The sequence below is a fragment of the Sorghum bicolor genome, chromosome 6 (genome assembly GCF_000003195.3).
Source record: "Sorghum bicolor cultivar BTx623 chromosome 6, Sorghum_bicolor_NCBIv3, whole genome shotgun sequence".
In the NCBI taxonomy this organism is placed as follows: Eukaryota; Viridiplantae; Streptophyta; class Magnoliopsida; order Poales; family Poaceae; genus Sorghum; species Sorghum bicolor.
The window spans coordinates 45,905,453-45,927,255 of NC_012875.2; the positions used below are offsets into that span (position 1 = coordinate 45,905,453).

At 41.2% G+C, this 21,803-nt stretch overlaps 1 protein-coding gene across 1 annotated transcript; it reads right to left on the reverse strand.

Annotated features, from left to right (window-relative positions):
* On the reverse strand, positions 5,130–10,914 carry LOC8080340 (CLPTM1-like membrane protein cnrB). Its single transcript, XM_002447847.2, has 12 exons — positions 10,618–10,914; positions 9,264–9,410; positions 9,063–9,177; positions 8,879–8,970; positions 8,684–8,781; positions 7,946–7,983; positions 7,475–7,710; positions 7,213–7,306; positions 6,925–7,115; positions 6,041–6,260; positions 5,781–5,948; positions 5,130–5,643 (listed from the first exon to the last, which is right to left on the reverse strand). The coding sequence occupies exons 1-12, from the start codon at positions 10,834–10,836 to the stop codon at positions 5,474–5,476; spliced, it is 1,788 nt and encodes a 595-aa protein (XP_002447892.1). The 5' UTR covers positions 10,837–10,914; the 3' UTR covers positions 5,130–5,473.

Below are 21,803 nucleotides of genomic sequence, written 5' to 3' on the forward strand. Positions count from 1 at the left end.
TCGAGAAAAAAGATAAGACGCAGATGGAGCTGCATATATTGTTCCACGTCCGAGATGTTAGTCGTCTAATAACTTTTATACATTTCGTACGGGAATTTAATTTGAATTAACGTAGCATTCCTAAAAAAGGAGCTTATTTACTTTGCTTAGTTTATAGTGCGGCGGTGGTTATTTTACTGTCACGCATTAACGTGCTTTCTTCGTTTGCTTGGGCACCGAGGGTCAATTACCCATGTCACGGGTTTCACAAGGTGGTAAAAAGTAGGTAACACTAAAACGTATCTTTACACAAAATATATGAAAAGGAACTAGCAAAGGTGGCCATCAACAAACCACAAGAAGATTGCAAGCTTTTGGGAACCGCACGAGCACTCCAATGGGATCAGAAAGTCAAGTAAGGCATTGTTTAGTTAACCCCGAAATCCAAAAAGTTTTCAAGATTTCCTGTCACATCGAATCTTGCGGCACATGCATGAAGCATTAAATATAGACGAAAATAAAAACTAATCACACAGTTTGACTGTAAATCGCGAGACAAATCTTTTGACCTTAGTTAGTCTATGATTGGATAATATTTACCACAAACAAACGAAAGTGCTACGGTTCCGAAAACTTTTCAGTTTTCGGAACTAAACAAGGCCTAAAGCAGTGACAAAAACAGCCACATTAGTAGCAGGGGACAGCCGGACAGGAGGCTGACTCCTTCAAGAAATGTGAAGAAAATTTCTCAAAGCTTCCGCTCCACACTGTCATTTCTGCACCTGCCGACAGTCCATTTGTCAAAGGAAACTGTTCGCTTCACAAGAAAAGCTCTGAAGAATTAATCAGAGAATGCATTCCAAAGGAGTCCACGTCGAAAGGAGCATTTGCAGTTGCATATTGGGGTCTGTCTCGCTTGCTATGCTCTGGTTAGCTAGCACAGGCAGGTAGCATTTTCTAGGCCTTGTTTAGTTTACCTCAAAAACCAAAAAAAAATTAAATTTTTGTCACATCAGATCTTATGGCACATGCATGAAGCATTAAATATATGTGAAAACAAAAACTAATTGCACAGTCAATAAAAAGAGAAGGGTTCCACTAACAGTCTGGAGAGACAGTTTCCTTTGAGTCTTAGACTTCTTTTCCCTTTTTTTTTGGGCCTATAGGCCTTGTAATTTTTTCTGTTTTGCTTTTTTCTTTTTATACAGTGCATTCCTTCATTCAATTGAAATACAAAAAATATAGATAGGGGATTCCCCTACTGTTCCTGTCAAAAAAAATCGCGAGATAAATCTTTTAAATCTAGTTAGTTTATAATTGGACAATAATTGTCAAATAAAAATAAAAATGCTACGGCACTCAAAACCAAAAATTAAACAAGACCTCACAAAAAGGAATGTTCATAAAGAGAGCAGCATTTTTGACCTCTTGATCACTGGAAGTGCTCTCGGTTTGCCACCGACGACTGTAATAGATAGATTAGGTAGCTACGGATTCTTGCACGCCCGGCCCCGAACCATTACTTTATTGGAGATGTTAAGGTTTGGAGTCATCGGTGGTTCCTTCATGTCCACATAAAACAAAACCAAAAGGCAAAAGACGTTGCATATCTTAAGAAAAAGGAAATTCCATTTCCTTGATGCTCAGTGGCCAGGGCACAACCAACATTCACACCCCATATCCACAGACATTGCAATGTACTCGTACTACTGAAAATCTCGTGATCTGATCTTTCAGTTTTGATCGCTTCTTTTGCATCTTCCGAATCTAGACAAAAACAGGGCGCAAAATGCAACACTCATGCACGCGCGCACTCGCCTACATTTCAAAAATATAGCTAAGGGATTATGAGGGTCGCTGCTACAGAATGCTAGTGCTGGAAGGGCAAAGTCTCTCCTCCTTTCCGCCATGGCACAGGAATTTTCCAAACCTGGCATGAGAATGTGGACTTGGAGAGCTGAATGGATCATGGACTGACTGCCATGAAAGGTTGAGGTTGTTGAGGGCTTTCGGAGCCCACTTGTGGTTTTCATCGGCGCCCTGATTTTGCCTTCTGCAGGCCTTGCCTGCCTGTCATCTTTTGCGAGCAACGAAGAAACCAGTGTGTGGTACTGTTGGTGGTGGCGAAGGAATCCGGCATTTGACGGGCGAACAGTGAGATCTCAGGATGGATTTCCGGATTTGACGCCTACGCGGTGGCAGCAGTGGGCTAGGGCCGGGTGCAGCATTGTTGAATCCGTTATCCGTTGACGCCTCAGGTCCATCCAGAGCTGCTGGAATCTGAACATTTCGTTTCAACTTGTAGAAGAAAGCATTTCGGGACTACGTAATACCGCTCAAATTATAGGCCACTTTTGGTTTTTCCAAGGGGGTATTTAGTTTCCCTTTTTTCTCAAAAAAAATTGGGTTTTGGTCTATCATTTTGCAAATGAAACTAAACAACATGCAAACTTTTTGATAAAAAAGATAGTTATTCTCTATTTTGGATTTTGGCCTTAAGAGACAAAAAAACCAAAAAAAGAGTCTATCATGAGGGCAATAAATTCTGTATTTCAGATGTAACTAAACATGATTCTAAAAATTTTGACATTTTGTATTTTATCACTCCAAAGTAATTAACATTTTGCATTTTGGATTCTATGGGGAACTAAACACCCTCTAAGACAAAAAGTTGGACTTTACTAGCACGCGCCAGGCGCGCTACTCTGTTTGCTCACCTTCCTCCTCCACTTCCATTCTCCTTGACGCAAACTTATCCTCGCCCTCTGCCTTTCCCGATCGTCGTCCAGCCAGTGACTCCCTCGCCACCGATCACGTCCACCTTTTTGGCCCTGTCCCTCGACCTCACCTTCCTCTTTGTCCTCACCTCCGTCACTGCCCACCACCCACAGGACCTCCTCCTTTGCCTCTCCCCCCTTCCGCCGCCGCCATGGTCATGGGCGTCCCTGTCCTAACCCTACCCGATTGCCTTCTACACCGCCAGAACCCTAATGTCGTCCTACTCCATCCATCGTCCTCACGGCCTAGCCAGTCTACCTCCCGCGGGTCCCTTCTAAGTCCGTCAGAATTGGAGAAGAAGAGAGAGAAGCCCGCCAGAGTTAGAGATGATGCTGCGGTCAAGCGAGGGAGCACCTGCACGCCCGTCGGAGATGGGTCGCATGGCCACAGGGGAGAGCGGGAACCTAAATCGTATGGCCACGACTACGGTGTGCATGTTGCACCACTAAATCGTACGAGTGTGGAAATGACCATTCTCGAGAAAAAAACAAAATGACCTATATATTTTAACTGAAGGAATAACATCGATTATTTTTTTTCTTTCGTATCATCATTTCGTGAAAGCTCGCAGTATCTTGGGTTTCACAGTTTGCGGCTTTTTTCTCAGTCTTCAGCGGCGAATCTATTCGATCTTTTAGATTTTTTTTTTTGAAAACATGCGCTGCACGTGTCTCATTAAGTAGCAGAGAGTTTTGAAAAGTTACAGCCCGGGCCAAAGGCACGACGGTCAACAAAAAGAGAAACACAGTGCGCCGGCTACAACGGCGGAGCTAACTGGTTGTACTTCCTGAGCGATAGTTAGTGCTACTAAGAGAGAAGGCTAGGGCTTCGATCTTTTAGATTGATCGCTCATGCCGATTTTATTTGCGTGCTATGGATCATGTTGGTGTGTCCTTTGGAAAAGAGGTTCCAAATGCTGGTGGGTCAGTGGGCATGTGGATCTGATCATCTGATAAGCAGCAGCATCAGTCCCACTCCCACCGACTGCAGAGGATCTCATTTCTCAATGCTGCTGCCTGGCGGGGTCGATACAGAAACGTCTAAAATACATCCAAAACATCAAATCACATGAACAATGCATGTATGTGACTGAATCCAGGAACGTACGAGGTGGGTGGGTGCCTCCGAAAGTTTCTCGTGGTGACAGCACATTTTCTGGTTACCATGCTCCATGCAATCAATCCGTCCCCCCATTGAGATTGAGCCCCCGCGTAGAAACGATAAGAGATCTCGCTGATGCTCACGATCGCGTAATATCTGCCGTTAGTACCCCCCCCCCCCCCCCCCAACGTCCCTCTGAATCTCTGGCACTGGCAGACATTGCGCATCGGGGGCAGTGGGTGCACTGCACCTTCGTCGAACAGGACCGGGCACTCCCGGCGAATTTCGTCGATGGGAGTTGGGAACCATGCGCGACCTGCCTGCGATGCGGAGGGGGAGGAGGCCGCGTCGGCATGTCCGAGGACGGAGCGGCAGCGGGGCATGGGCGGGCGCGACCCAGCGTCGTCGATCGAGGCCATCATGCTCATGCATGCATCACGGGTGGCATGGCATCACCCCGGCCCGTTCGTGCCGAATCTTTGATCCAAATCGTCCTGACCTTTTTTTTAAGCTGTCAGTGCAGAACATCATGCGAGGTTTGAAATCAATCATGCAGATGCAGGTGTCTAGAACAAGCTTCTCGGAAATCTTTTCTTCTGCAGCTGAAGTAACTCCGAGCCCAGTGAGTGAATCTCACTGTATCCAGGGCTGCTAAATTCGCTTTTGCACTCGCACCACCACGTTAACCAATGGGTCTCACTCGAGAAGTCAAGTGTCAAAGCAGATCGCACAAGCAAGGCATATGTGTCACTTCACCACAAATCCCCGTCGTCCACCATAGTGCATTGGTGCTATAATTCGTCGATTCGTTCTCAGTCCGGGTCCACATCGACGGTGCAGGTTCACTCTGGTGCAGTCATTACGAGAGAGAAACTGATTGTGACTCTTCTCAGGTAAATCAGGTTTGTCTGGGTTTTTTTGCCCACACAGGTGAATCCGAGGAACGACCCGTGCGTTTGGTAGAGATCCAAACAAATCCTCCATTCCCCGGCTGAATCATAAATCTCGCTTAGCACAAGTAAATAGGGTGATTCTCCTTCCTAGTTCGAAACAGAGAAATGTTTTTCTTTCTAGTTCAGGTTCAAAACAGAGAGAAATGTTTCCTCTAGTTCAAAACAGATAACTAGGTTTCTGATATTCCATGTACAGCGGCTTCACCTAAAATGATTCTCCTCAAGCTAACAATGAATCAAATTTTGGTTCGGCAGAGATCCAACTGTTTCTTGTGAGGTAACGGCACCAGTGCACTCACTAGTGGACTCGTTGCAACATTATTAGAGCAAAGCATGTCATTATGAAACTACGAACAACCAATTATGTATTTTTTTAATAAAATGCACAAAATTGTACAAAAACCAATCAACCAAGCATATCACCTAGTAATGGCTGCTAAAAGACAAACTGGAAACGTAATTGTGATAGTGTGTCTGTTCGCCCGCTGCCCTAGGCAAAGACTATTGTGTCCCCTGTTACACATCTTATCTTATGGTCAGCATCTCAGTAAGGCAAGACCGCAAGAGTCCAGCATTCAGTTCAGCAAAGAAATTTCATGCCAGCTGGGAGGGCAGGTGTTGCTGAGAGGTGTGCTATATTTGGATGATCCAAAGATTGGAGATCACTTGGTTTTCTTGTCCTCGGCCTCAGCCTCCGTTGGCTGGGCTGCACTTCCTTCCAGAGCCCCCTGGGCTGCCGGTTCGTCCTCGCCTCCGAAGCCAAACTCATTGACACGCTTCTTGTCAACCGGATATTTCCACCTCTGATAGAGGTATATCAAGAAGATAACATCTGCAGACATAAGTCAGAGAGCAGTCAATTACAAGTCTACAAAAAGATTAAAAATGAATGACATGTCCAAAGAATAGGATGGTTTCCCTGCTATAACCAGCAGTTATTTGACCCAAAAAAGTGAGAGTTCATCTTACCATCTCTGAAAACTGAGAGACGATGAAGCATTGGCATTTTAATGACAAATGCAAAAAGGTCATCAATTATAGTGTTGAGGAACTTGTAGGTCATTTGTCTCCATGGCATATGAGCAACAGACTTCAGCTTGTAGTTGATAAATAATTGGGGGCACATCATAATGAAACCTGAAAAATGGAAGGTTTAATTATATAAGCTCTACAACTAACACAGATTATCACATCAAATAAACTGGTAAGAGAGTGGAATAGTTGCTTACCAAACATGTACACACAACTTGTCATGGAAGAAAGTATCCATGAGTACCAGCTCTTGTGCTTTTCATACTTAAGTGAATAGATAGAGAAACCGATCACAAGTAGGAAAAGAACATAGGTAAGGTACTTCATTGCAATGGCATCGTACTCTTTGGTCTTATTCTGTGCATATGATTCGCGGTCTCGGAACCTCAACATGGGAATTTTTCCACTTCTATCGACCTGCACACCATGAAAGAAATCTTTCATTTAGTGTAATTAAACTATCAAGTATAATTCTATTCTAGATCAACAATCTCATCATATAGAAGAAATATATACTCAATCCATCCCAAATTATAAGGCGTTTGACTTTTTTGACAACAAGTTTGACCACTCATCTTATTCAAAAAATTGTGCAAAATATTACTTCTTTTGTCGTGGCTTGGTTTATTAATAAAGGTTCTTGAAGAATGACTTAAATTTGGCTATATTTGCACAAATTTTTTGAATAAGACGAGTGGTCAAACTTGGGGTCAAAAAAGTCAAACGTCTTAGAATTTGGGATGGAGTATATATCTGTACCAACAAAGAACAAGTTATCACAAAGTAGACACATGAAAAATTCAACAATCTGTATATCAAAACACATCAAGGGGTCAATGGTGACAGTAGTTAAGCATGAAGTAAAACTGCACACTTGGAAATGCAGCATGACACACTAACTGGTACTGTAATTGAACAATAATGGGGCAAATAAAAAATTCACAGTGATAACTAACACTAGAAATCGTTCATATGTTTATGACCTTGATTACGATTGGTAAAAATATTTAAATTTCAAGTGAAAAACACAAGGTCTACTTTGCACAATAAATACAAGGGGTAAGAGTGATGCAGTTTTTACCTCAATATGCATCGCCTTTCCGATTTTCCAAAATTCAATGCACACACCAATTCCAGAGCTAGCAAGGATCATCCATGAAGTGTCATTGTCAAGAAGGTACAGGAAAACAACTAGTTGACACACAAAATTCAGAACCACAGATTTTGCCGATAAACCTTCCATGGACTTGTTCTTGTTCCAGAACTGGATATCTGAAAACAAAGATATAAAAAGATGTTTGAAATAACTTGTTATTGATGCATAACACATCTTACTATTCTATTAGAAAAAACTATATGTTGTACATACCATTTTTGAAGGCCAGGAAATCAAACAGAGAATGTAATAGAGAAACAACCATAGTCAATCCAAGAAGATAAGGATTTCCTTCAAGGAAAACCCTCTGCAATACAAATATAAGAAAAGAGTCATCAGACAGAAACCACATCTCAAGAATACAAAATACAAGTACATAATTTACAGGATGAAAGACTGCAAAGGAGTTGGTCCCAACATATCCATAAATGTTGTGTTTAACTAAATGCACTTTTGAGTATACACGCTTGTATACCTTGAGTTCATCAGCCTCGCCTTCAAGCATACTTCCATAACTACGATGAACCTGGAAGGACTGCTCAATCTGTAAAAACAACTGCCACTTGGTCATGCTAATAGGACCAACTTCAAGGTTTAAAGGCAATTCCTCCACAGTCTCATTAAGCGCTATTAATTTATCCCTCAGTAGCCAAAACTCATTGAAGAATACTGTAGGATAATAATCGCCCGTAGCTGGATCCACATTCAGATCTGTCAATCTATTGTAAAGGAAAACCAAAACCATTCTCGCCAAAAGCATGTAACTTTTCTATATTCCAGGCTTTCAGCATAATTGGATTTGAACAGCGCAATTTTTGAAGAAAAAAAAACAGTAAGCCAGTAACCACAACTAAATGTGAAGTATATGTATGTTGTAAGTGTAAAAGTGGAACTGTCACAAAACAAAAAACAATATATGTTACTATCTGTTACAGTTGAAGGATACATGGAGCAACGTTGGGAGGTACATTATTGTTGGGATATCTGTAAAGTATGAATGGGGCAATGTCAATCATACGTAGAGAGGATGTACAGAGCAAAAAGGACACATAACGTAGAGAGGATGTACAGAAGAAAGAGGAAGCATAAACAGCAAAGCTGATGCTATACAACAACACCAACAACAAAGTGTTGTCGTATGATCAAGAAAAGGCATATACTAAAAGTGGATGTGTCGCAAAACCTAAAGCTCATAGGAGGAAAAACTCATGTCATTTCATCTACATGTTAATATAACCAGAGCAGATTAGCAGAACCTTGAATTTAAACATAATATCATTTAGGCTTAGCAGTATCAGCTTGTGATTGCCATATGATGCAAACAGTTTTCATATCAAATTGGGTGAGGGTTGTAAGTGGCCCTCATAAAAGTTCATAGGTTATACAAACTCTTGATTCAGCCATTCTGATTCATTATAATAATATCGATCTTGTTTAAAATAAATGTTACACTGGAAACTCATAAAGTGTTTTGTCACCAACTGGCAACTAACAGGAGTATCAATGAGGCATAGGTCCAATTTAGTATTTCATGGCAACTAACAAGGCAAGGTAAAATGATTAATAGCTATTATTTGAAGCTGTCAAAAAGGGCAGGGTTAGAAGTACAAATCATGTGCCAATGTCGCAACATATTGAAAGGAACATAATCAAACTTAGAAACAGAGCTTGATTTTGCGAATACCGTGTGAAGTCTTCAACAAGATTTATTGTTACATTTGGTTTCCAATAAGATATATATTCAGTAGGACCCTCATCTTTATCCTCAAATTCTTTATTCTCCTGCGGATCGAATAAGGATTTTGTTAGCTTGGAAGATACAAGCAATACCATAAGTTGGTAGTTCACATACTGAGCTACAAAGGATGAAAATAATAACCTTAGGTGGTGCTTGCTCTTCAAGCTCTTCTGAATCTCCAAGCAAGCTCTTCTTTTTACCAGCTTTTGATTTCGGCAAGAATGCCACAACAGCTAAATGACAGGTGCAATGTAATGTAATCAGTATTACATACGTACACAAGATCGTATAAAGGAAGATCATTCTGGAAAACAATAACACATACGATGTGTCCTCCCAAATGCAGATTTCTGCTCATATTCTGGATCTGTAGGGTCCACAGGGTAACCCGAGCGGGCAAAGTAAACATGAGCATACAAAGAGCCATTATGCTTGAGAGTCTGTAACAGCACATACACAGAATTCAAAACAAATAGACCATAGTTGCGGGAAATAATGTTTAATGTTACTGCAATTAGTAGCCTACCTCTGAAGGATAGTATGTTAATGATCGTGTTCTAGTACTGGTAGGTCCCCAGACTGCATATGGTATGTTGGACTCATGCCAAATAAGTGCATCCTCATTAGCAAAATCGTTGAACTTCTCGTTCTCTGACAAATACATCCACATATCCTGCAGCAGCATAGCCACCATGCAATTGGTCTTTAGCAATTCAAAAATGACTACTGACCTAGGGAAGGCTTAAAGAATGAACTCTGCAGAAAAGCCAAATAGTACAATTACAGAGTTTGATAGACTTCTACGTCATCTCTGCATTAGAAATATCCATAATGCCCCTCTTCATCTCATTTCATATGATTCATCACATACCATCAAGGGAAATACAAATGCATGGTGCACAGATTTTTACCAAAAAGATGAAGCCAGTGAAGCACATCGAAAGTAAGTGATCTCTTGATCTTTGAAACACATTCAGCATTTAATCGACATCTATTTTAGGATTTCATCAGAGAATACGATAAACAACAAGCATACAGAATAATCAACTTGATCATGTGTAGAACAAGGTAATCTCTTCAATTGCGGACATAAATTACGAGTATCATCTTCAACTTGTAGTTGATGCAAAATACCAGAAAATTACTTCCCAAGAACAGGATGAATGTTTGATAACATTCTCAATATTTTTCCACATTCAGCATTATAATGAACACAGAATCCAACAACCAACCTTGAACCCACCAAACTTAATTTAAACAACTAACTAGGAGATATTTCGACTCCAGAATAAGCATGTCGAACAACCACTTCCATCCTGAACAGATTATTCAAAGTCAAAACCCTAGCTTAAACACTACAACAATTCAAAACACAAAGTCGACAATAGAACCATACCTACATGTTCACACAACTTGCTGAATTCAGCAGCAGCATGACATGACCAAAGTTCACAAAATTCCTAGTGTTTATACTATTTCTGAAAAAAATCATTAACAACAATCAGCTTAGCCTCCTGAGATCCAATTAACACGCCCAAAGCACTATCCTTTTTCTCACAATAAAAAAAGATGTTGATGACGCAGAGCACCAATATGACGTGACCGAAAATATCTCCCAAACGCTTCTGCATCCGCTAAGTAGTCAATTCCTCTTGCGAATAGCAACCATGAGTGCCCCTAAGGCCCTAACAACTACAACTTCCGGATCAGAGCAACCAAAGGAAAGGCCAGACTAAATCCTAAAACTACCTTAGCATCATCAGAGCACACAACCGAATTACCTGCACTACAGAACCTAAACCCACTGACGAGAAAACCGCAACAGACCTAAGACGCATCTTCAAACCAAAATTTCCCGAGATGGCTGAGGGAGTTCTCACCATTGGCTCGCCCTTCTGGAAGAGGTTGGACATGAGCATCCCGGGGTCCGCGGGTGGGCGCTTGGGCCCGAAGAACTTGGCCGCGAAGTACCAGAACACCGCCATCCGCACGATGCCGGCGATGTTCTGCCCCAGGCCGCCGCCGCCGCCCTGGCGCCCCGCGGGGCCGCGACCCTGCGGCTGCGCCGCCGCGGCCACCGTCGCCGCCGGCTGCGACATGGCCGCCGGCGAGCTGGATCGGAGCGAGGAGGAGGGGCCGCCTAGATGTGAATGTAGACGAGGTTTTTCGGTTTGTGTTTTTCTCTCGATCGCGTGATGCTTTCGGTATTTTTAACCGGAGGCGGTTTTGCGTTACTTTATATTGCCTTTTTGCAGATAAGGGCGTGAGTTATTGTGTAATTAGTTGTGTGCAGAGTCCCTGTTGTGTTGCCGGCCTTTGCCGTTTGGCTTTGTGATTTGGATCTAGACGTAATTGTTGAGGACTTCTGGGTGTCTTAGCGATGAAAGGATACTGCAGCTGGGATTTGCGCAACGAGGCATGTTGCTGTCCTGTTTAGGAACCAAAATGTTAGACGTACCAATATGGCAGCTATTGATGACCAGTATTGCTGACTACCTGCCTAGGATTTTTAGGGTGGGTATTCAAAATGTAAAGGGGGTATATATATATTTTGAAAGTAATGGCAGGAGCTCTGCTTTTCAATTAAGTTAGAGAAAAAGAATTTATGTACAGGCAAGAGAACATTCTGAAAAGGGTATTAAGGAACCGGGGAACAAAGAAAACCCTTTCCGCAGGGGCAAAGACAAAAGATACTAAGCGAAAGCGAAGGCCCTCCTCCTCTGCTCTATGTCCTCTTTGATTCTTGTGGCCACCTGTGACACTGTTTCTAAGGTATTATTAAAAATTCACATATTTCTCTCTTTCCAAATATTCCAAAATGTGTAGATTACTGCCCCCATTGAGCCGTCTGCGTTCAGCGATTGGCACTTTTTTGCTGCCTCTTCCCACCACGCTTTGATCTGCACCGGGTCGCCCTGAGGCTGCGCCAGCAGCATTGAAGTTCTCCCAAGAGAGAATTTGGTCTCAAACCGCCTTTGCAAAAGGGCAGCACAAGCAAAGATGTAGGACGGTTTCTAGGGGCCATTGAAATGGACACAGTGCTCATCATGTGGTCATCCTCTCTTTTGTAGGTTTTAGGCTGTGAGATTTGTCTTGTATTAGAACCTAGGCAAAGAATTTGCGTTTGTTTTCTACCTGTGCTTTCCAAATCAGGACAGAACGGAAGAATCTGAATGACCCTTTGAATTGAATTTGGTAAGCTAAACGGGTGGAGTAAACCCCTTTTGGGGTCCAACGCTAGATGGCTAAGTCTCGGACATTATGCTGCAGATGCACGTCTTGAATCCATATCCAAAGGGACACAAATTCTTCAATGTGGACAGTGGAGGTAATCCTTCCCCTTAGCGAACGCACCCAATCGTTGTTGAATTCATGTTGTACCATTCGGTTCTTTCTTGAAACAAGCCGGAATAGGTTTGGGGTTAGGTACCTTGGAGCTTCACCATCGAGCCTATTATGGTAAGCGAGTCTTTGCACATCACCCAGAGTAATTCTAATTGAAGCGTTGAAAAGGAGGCGATCCACATCACTACAAGGGAGTTCAAAGCCTAGCCATGACTTGGAATCCTCCACCCATTCTTGCCAAAGCCAGCGTAACCAGAGAGCTCTTCCAAATTTATCAAGGTCAGGCACTCCCATGCCTCCTAAATCTTTGGGTATGGTGAATGTCGGCCACTTGACCAAGCAGTGTCCACCATTGGCATTATCTCCCCCTTTCAAAGGAACGATCTCTTGATTTTATCAATTTTTATTGTGACCCATGCTAGGGGAAACACTGTAAGGTGGTAGGTCAGCATGGAGGAGAGGACGAAAGTGACTAGGGTGAGGCATCCCACTTTGTTCAACAATCGCCCTTTCCGTCTGGGCAACCTTTGCACTATTCGCTCAATGAGAGGTTGGATGTGGACTTTTTGTAGTGATTTGGCGTGGAGTTGCAGCACCTAATATTTAGCATGTATCATCTATTGTATATGAACACATGTCATTCAACAATTGGATGCTTTTAGATTGCTCCTAGGCAATTCATATAGTGTCTTGTCTATTGTTGTATATATGACTAACATAGATTATCATAGATAGTTGTCTACATTATTGTACATGCTCTCAAGTGCATGACAACACGGAGTAAAATGTAGCATCTTATCTCTTGCTACAGAATCTCCTGTCTTGGCCTAGAATTAGACGTGCCTCAGCAAAAACATAAATAGAGAGTGTATTCACTCTAATCTTTATCACAAAAAAATCTTGCAGGACATATGACTCATCACACTCGAAAGATAGATATCATCTATTGTTTTCATACTCTCAAGTGCTACTCTATGGGAAATTATAGATTTATATTTGAGTTATGAAGACAATCCTTTTTTATTCCCTAGGGAGACAGTCCTATGACGCATCCTCTTGTTTGTTTGGGATTGAAAACAACTATATCCTTCCTAGTCAACGGTTATTCATCGACGAGTTATTTGTCGAGCATTTGTTCCCATATATTACCTTACCTTGTAACCTTGGTGGAAAAAAATGATGATCCACATCCACAAAATAGAGGTTATTTCTGAATGCATGCAATTCCCCCTCACACTCCTTTGATGACACACTTTGTGACACCTCCTTTCCAATGAAATCTAAGCGCAAAACCCCTTCCCTTACTCCACTAGAGAAAAACAATAAAGAATGATACCTAATCTTGCATAGTTTGAGGTGAGGCTAGACAAAAGAAAGGCAGCCTAGTGAGTGGGAGTTTCATGGTAGTGGTGGGAATCAAGATTGTTACTTTGTTCAGAGCGGAACCCATATGATTCTCTTCTAATATTTTTAATATCCTTAAAACAATTCAAATTTAAGACACTTTTTAGCATTTGTTTTTGAAAAAATGCATAATTCATATGTTGTCATGCTTAGTGATAACGTTTGGATTTTGGACTATGCATAACAATGTTTCATTGTATACTATGGACGCGAGCACTTAAGAAATCTTCACACTAATCTATCTACAAATGTATAAATACCTTACTAGAAGAACGCTTGGTAGAGGTGTAACTTGTAGACTCATCGACAATATTCAATTGTCAATATACTCTTCATGCAGATCTAAACTAATGGGATAAATAAAAGCAAGCATGGAGCGATGGATTGCGGGGTTGCCGTAGCAATTTCAGTATCAAAAAGCGGGACCACATTCGCGAATCTGAGCTCGGCAGCGAGATATTTTGTGCGGCTTGGAGCATCTGGCCCAGCAAGAGAACCCGCTGAGGCGGGAAATAGGCCGTGTTCTCTCTTCGTTCGGCATCTCTCGTCTTATCCCAACCTTCTTCAAATAGGCTTTACGTTCACGTATTTGCAAAAAAATCTTAAAAATATCTATCCAACGATTTAGCATTTAGACTTTACAATTTTATTAACTTGGCAAAAAGAGGGGAAGAATTGACATATATGTCAAGCCTGTTCACACTTGGCATTGGGAAACTAGCGCGAAGTCCGCGCGCGGCTACGGGTTTAGGTCGCGCGAGTTTGGCGACATCCCGCCGCCAGACTTTCCTGCGAACTGCTCATCGATCGTCCATCAACACCAGGTACTCCATCAATGTCCTCCCAATTGTTTGTGTTTTTGTCTATCAGTCTTCCATCAATGCCAGATACTCCATGGATGCCCTTTGGATCGTTTTTTGCCGGACAAAAACTCCAGCCGCCAAACTCCGAGCGGCCATGCACAAACGCCGCGACCTCAGCGCCTCGGCGGAAATAGATTTGCCGCGAACATTCACCCGACGCGCGGGGAGGAGAAAAGCTCGGGCCTTGTTTAGTTCCGAAAAGTGAAAAGTTTTCGGTACTGTAGCACTTTCGTTTGTTTGTGACAAATATTATCCAATTATGGACTAACTAGGATCAAAAGATTCGTCTCGTGATTTACAGCTAAACTGTGTAATTAGTTTTTGTTTTCGTCTATATTTAATGTTTCATGCATGTGTCACAAGATTCGATGTGACGGGGAATCTTGAAAACTTTTTGGTTTTCAGGGTGAACTAAACAAGGCCTCGGCAAAAAATTGTGTGGGTCCATGATTTTCTTTTTTGCCAAGTGATTAATGCCAAACCATTGGAGATTGCCTCTTTTTATATTTGCCATATTTTTTTGAGACTTGTCAAACTCCTTTATTTGCCAAACCAATTATGCAAAACGGTTGGGATGCTTTTATTCATCCATCATTTACGTACTCCTATACAATTATAGTGAGAAATATTTTAGATTCTCGAAACCTATTACCTATTTAATGGTCTAAAAAACTATAGTTGAAAGTACTATTCACTGATTTATTATAAAATATATATTATTAACTGACGAAAAAATATGACTTATAAAATAAGCGAATGGACTCTCAGTTACGGCGTTACAATCGTTGTTAGAGCGATTCCAACAATTTAGCTAAAATTACTAGCCCAAATTTCATAGTTTCATAGTTACCTATTTTGTAAAATGGAAAACTCCTAAAAAAAGGTCGACAATAACTTTGCTATTTTTCATTTTCAGAAGCTAGCATCTATGGTTTATTTTATATGGTGACCCAAAATCAAGGTATAGCTAGTTTCCTATTTTATAAAACTAGATAGCATATCTATTAGAGTCTACTCCCTCCATCCCAAATTATAAGTCATTCTAAGAATCTTGGAAAGTCAAAGCATTTCAAGTTTGACCAAAATTATAGAAAAAATACAAAAATTTATGATACCAAATAGATATACTATGAAAATATAATTAATAAAAAACCTAATGATACTTAGTTGGTATCATAAATATTATTATCTTATCATATAAGTTTGGTCAAACTTGAGATGTTTTGACCATCCAAGATTCTTTGAATGACTTATAATTTAGGATGGATAAAGTACATTTTACTATACAAATTCTAAAATAAACAAATAGTCCCAAAACAAGAGTAGCCAAACTGTTAGAGTTGTTCTTGCCATAAAGAGAGAAATGTTTATTAGATAATTATTTGGGAATGATTTTCATTTTTTAGGGATATAGAGAAACAACTAAAACATGATTTCTACTAACTCGAGTTCTAATTGAGAATCCAACGGGTTAGCCAAATAGTTTCATAAAGTAATTATAATTTTTTAGATTTTTTTATAATAAAGAGAATCAGTATTGGAAATGTTCTTACGCCTGAAACTCTATCAAATGTGCACTTAATCTCGCATCTCTCTCCGTGTTGCTCTGTCGCGTCATCAGCCACGATCGATAGGGAAAAAGTCGTCTCAACTTTCGCGAAAGTCTGATTTTCATCTCTAAACTCTAAAATCGGACAAAATACATCCCTCAACTTTTAAACCATGCACATTACATCCTTGACCTGGTTTTGAAAGCGGTTTTACCTTTTTCTTTTTATTTATTTTGGTTGATTTTTTATTGAAAAATCATAGACATAAAAATCATAAAATAGAAAACTCAATTTCGTTGGACTTCAGATCAGTAGATCTACACATTGAATATATAATATAGTATGTTCTAGTACAATTTTTTTATGCATCTTTAGATCTATGTTTTTCTATAATTCATTAGACTAATTATAGCTACATTTTCTATGGTCTAATTGTGATGAAATTTATATGGTGAGCTAATTATTCTATGTTTGAGTTATAGTAAAAAAATTTATACTCATTGAATCATGTATTACTTAGTTATAAATTTATTTAGGTTTATGCTTGTTAAATTATAATAAATCTATAACTAAGTTATACATGATCTAATGAGTATGAATTTTTTTACCATAGTTTAAACATATAATAATTAGTCTAACATAAAAAATTCACCACAATTGGACCATACAAACTATAGCTATGAATTATTCTAATTAATTATAGAAAAAACAGTTCTAAAACTACAATAAAAATTCTGTACTAAAGCATACTATAATATTATATGTTCACTATATAGATCTACTTATCTTGAGTCCAACAAAATCAAATTTACTATTTTATGAATTTTATGTGATTTAATATAATTTTACAAATATTCAGCCAAAATAAATAAAAATGAAAAAGACAAAACTGCCTTCAAAACCGCTCATAACCATGTCAGGGACGTAATATGCATGGTTTCAAAATTTGAGGGATATATTTTACCTAGTTTTAAAGTTTAGGGATGAAAAACAAATTTTTACGAAAGTTGAGGGAGCTAAAGTGGACTTCTTCCCGATCAATAATACACTAGCAGGCCCATTTCCAGTTTGGGCTAATTGGACCATTGGACGAGTGATAACCTCCCTCGGCATGCTCTTGGGCTCGAGTCCTCACGTAAGCGTCTGAATGGAGCCCATGACTAGCCAAAAATAAAGAGAGTAAGATTCACGTTAAGTACTTTATTTTTTCCAATTATACGGTACACAGACACGAACAACATACGCACACTCATCTGAACGAACGTAGGTACATAAATCCTACCTTTATAAGCATCGAAGGATTAAACCTGCAGATTTTTAAAATTCACGAAGTCATTATACGGACGCCTCGTTGTCGATGAGGACGTCGTCTACTACTAAAAACATAATGTCGTTAAATCCTGAAATAAATTTAGAAAAATACAAACACCTATATTAAGTCGGGGACTTAAAATCAATTCCAAAAATCTTGGATAGTCACAACGTCTCAAAAATAATCATGTGATGGTCCTCTAGGATAGTTGAGACCACCCTAGGCTAAGTACATATGCTTGTATGGAGGACCATTTGCCACCACTATTCTTTATACGCTGACCCACCATGACTGCACCATCTAACTCCTCCCACTTATTAAGTACACCTTTTTCCTATAAGGTTTATGATTAATTTATGGAGATAGTTATATCTGTTCCTGCAATGTTGACAATGCGCATGCCCTTCCCAAAGCCAGCTAGAATACGGACAATGCAATTTAATTTCTTGTGTGCATTACGCTAGTTTTCTATGGACTTTAAATTATTCTTTTTGTTTGAACCTGGTTTTTTTTGTTCTGTTTTGAGAGAGCTGATCGAGCTTAAGTACTCTTGATCAAATGAATTAGCTGTGTTACATCTTTTTAGACCTTGTTTGATATATATGTATCTACTTCAATTTATATGGTTGGAGTAAATTGAAATAAAACTTAGTTTAGTTTTACTCCAGTTCACTTTAACACATGTAGATTGAGTATATGCACATCTAAACAAGACCTTAAAGTGTAGAGGCCAGAATCTTGTTTCATTATTTTTAAAAAAATGCAACGTTGCGTTGGTAAAGCATGGCATCTTATCACTCTCAGGCTGCAAATTTCTGAATTCCTGAGGACACGTATTAGGCTACCTACGACTGATAACTACTGTTTTTCTTAATGATGCTTATGGCACGTTTGGAACATGGAAATTTCACAATGATCGTATAAAGAATATCATAAGAAACAATCCAAATATATAGGAAAGCTATATGATTCAGGATAAATTTCCACTAATGCCTTATTTAAATATAGGCCTTGTTTAGTTCCAAAAAAATTGGGAAATCGACAGTGTAGCACTTTCGTTTGTTTGTGGTAAATATTGTCCAATCATGAATTTCGACTCAACTGTGCAATTAGTTTTTATTTTCGTCTATATTTAATACTCCATGCATGCGTCTAAAGATTCGATGTGACGGGGAATCTGAAAAATTTTACAAATTTTTTTGAGAACTAAACAAGGCCTTTGGATTGACATCAATCCAAAAGTCAAAAGCTCAACCAAAAGGTTCAAAAGCCCGACCTGCTTTAGATCAAAAGTTGTTTTTACTCTAGTATAAAATTGAAAGCAACCTCTCTCTTACTTTCAACTCCTTTTGGGACTAAAAATTACCCACTAGCCACTGGTTACATAGATACAACTCATTTTTTCTTTCCTATTCTACCCACGATATATTCTCTCGTCCACAGCATTGCGACTTTTCTCACTACCATGCCGCTCAGTGTCCTTCGCCCGCCGCTTGCTGGCGTGAGCTCTATCGGCAGCCTCCTCACTCAACGGAGCGCTCCTGACCAAGCTCCATACTGGCGGCGGCGTGAACCTCTGTCGTCCCCTGTGGCATAACCTTCCTGCGGTGGCGTTGTAAGGTCCAAATGGCTAGAGGGGAGGGTGAATAGCCTATTTAAAAATTCTACAAACTTCAACTAGACAAATTGATTAGTAAAACAAAAGGCGAAGCTATTCTAGCACTAGCACAACTAAGCTATGCAAGCCACCTACACAAGTCTAGCAAGAAAGCTAAACACTAGTTACAACAAGAAAGCACAACTAGAAGCTTGCTACACTCCTAAACAAGAAAGCTAAGCTAAACAAGCTACACAACTAGCAAGGTATATACAAAGGTAAAGGAGAGGGGAGTGATTGTTATACCGACGTTGTAGAGTAGAAATATATCCAATCAATCACTCACAATCACAAGAGAATCCTCGGTAAGAGATGACACAAGATTTTTACCGAGGTTCACTTGCTTCCCGGCAAGCTACTCCTCGTTGTGGCGATACACCCACTTGATGGATCACGAGCTAATTGGCAATCCAAAGCCAAACCCTCAGCGGGTGCCGCACATCCACTCACAAGATGGGGATCCTCCAAGCCACGAGCAATCCACTAGAGTAGCCAATTGCGATCTCCCGCGGGGAAGGCTCAAGAACCCCTCACAAATCACTTGGTGAGGCTCGAAACAATCTCCAATCACGAGCTCAACACCACCGCTGCTCCAAGCCGTCTAGGGCGTCGGGAAACACCCAAGAGTAACAAGAAATCCGCAGCAAACTCAAGAATCAAGTGCCACTAAATGCAACTCTCAAAGCAATGCACTTGAATCTCACTCAATCTCACTAGGATTAGCAATCAAGCAAGGAGATGAGTGGAGGGAGTGTTCTCTAGCTCAAAGTATGCCTCAAGTATTCAAAAGTGCAAGAAAGAACCCCCCAAAGCCGGCCACCAACTATTTATAAGCCACCTCAAAGAACTAGCCGTTGGCTGTTTTTCACTGGGCTAAAAACGGGGGCACCGGACGCTACCAAGTGAGCACCGGACGCTCGACTCCCTGCGTCCGGTGCACTGGAGTTGGCCACGTGTCGAACTTGAATCTCGCGCGTCAGTTTCTAACGGCTACCTGCAACACACCGGACGCTCTGCAAGTCCACACCGGACGGTCCGGTGCTCACCGGACTCGTGCGCAGAGAGGGTTGCAAAAACCCCTCACACCGGACGCTTACCACCGGACGCTACCAGAGTGCGTCCGGTGCTCAACCCTAGCAGAGTCAAGCTCTGACAGAACACCGGACTCTGAGGCCAGCGTCCGGTGCCTCCGCACCTAGCGTCCGGTGAGTGTTTCTCAGTGAGAAAACACTCCCGCGACTTCACCAAATTTCTCATCGGCGCAATAGAAAATATACTCTTATTTTTCTCAAAAGCGCCGAATCCCGCCGAACCCACACCCCTCTCAACCCTAGGAACTCCACCTCCTTTGCAAATGTGCTAACACCAACAAGTGTCCACCACCAAGGTGCATGTGTGTTAGCTTTTCACAAACATTTTCACCAAAGGAGTTAAGTTAGCACTTTACTAGATCCTAATGCATATGCTCAAGATGTAGACCTAGTAGCACTTGATTCGAGAGATGACCATGATTTCCCCTCTTGATAGTCGGCTATCTATCCTAAACCCGGTCAATCACTTCTCTATTCATCTTAGACCGGCAAAAGTAAAACCCTATGTTTATACCTTTGCCTTGATAACTTTGCTCCTCGTCTATCACCATGATCTCCACTTCATGCTTCATCCTTTTGTGATCGTGTGGCCACCTTTCCATGCCACCATGCACCTTCATCACATGTGTTGCTATGCCTAACTCAAATCACTTAAACACAAGGCATTAGCAACTTGGTGTCATTAATTACCAAAACCAAACTTGGGCTTTCACGCGTGGGCCTCTGCCCTTCCCTACAACGACGCAGAATCTGCTAGGCTACGGCGTGTGCGCATCCCGATGACGCCCTCTGCCCCGGCGCATCCCTGATGACGCATCATGGCTCTAGCGAGCGCAGGTGCGTCTCGGGCCCTCGATCCATCCGGTGAGCCCCCTCCTCAATTGTGTCTCCATCCGGCGAGCCCCTTCCCCATTGCAGGCAAACTCCAACTCCACGGCCTGGCTCCGCCAACATGAGCGTGAGCCCCGCCATTGCGCTTGAGCTTTGTTGTCGTGGATGACCTCCCTTTGGCGATTGAGCTGCACCAACGCAGGCACATCCCCTCAGACGTTGAGGTTGGAGAATAAGGATGGCAGCGGGGTGGTTTCGGATCGGATATCCGCAGGTTCCGCTTCTCGTGGGTTTGGGTTTAGAATAACACACGGTTTTCAGGTTCGGGGCCCCGAAACCTATCAGATTCGGTTTCGGGTTTGGTTTTCCACCCATGGATATCCAAAATAAATCATTTGAATTAAATTTCATATTTTATATTATGCTAATAATAACTTGTTTACTTAGATTATCAAATTTATTCTAAGCTAACTCATAAAAATATTTATTTTTTATTATCTCTTGTTTATACATATAAATATGTGTGTATATATATCATTATATGTTTATAAAAAGTCCTTATTACTATTACTATTTTGCTATAGAAAGCGGGTTTCGGGTATCCATTCGGGTTTTGGGTATCCGCGGGTTTTGTTTTGGGGATCGGTTACCACCCGAATCGGTGTTCGGTACGGTTTCGGGTTCGGGTGCACAGAGACTTCACTCGATCCAAATCTGCCCCGTTGCCATCCTTATTGGAGAAGACAACCCACGCGCATCCCATCTGTGGCCACCTTCCCCGCGGGTGCGGGTGGCAAGCACAACCTACCCCAGCAAACATGGCCATCCTGGCGCGTCGAGCTCTAGCGAGAGGAAGAGGAAGAACCTTTCTGCATATGACATATGAGGCCCACTAGTCAGTGATGGAAACTTTTTCAAAAGTCATAGTAGCTCAACCAAACATTCAATGATCCATCCCACAATAGCTTTTACAAAAGTCATAGCCCATAACAGTTTTTGTAAAAGCTAAACCA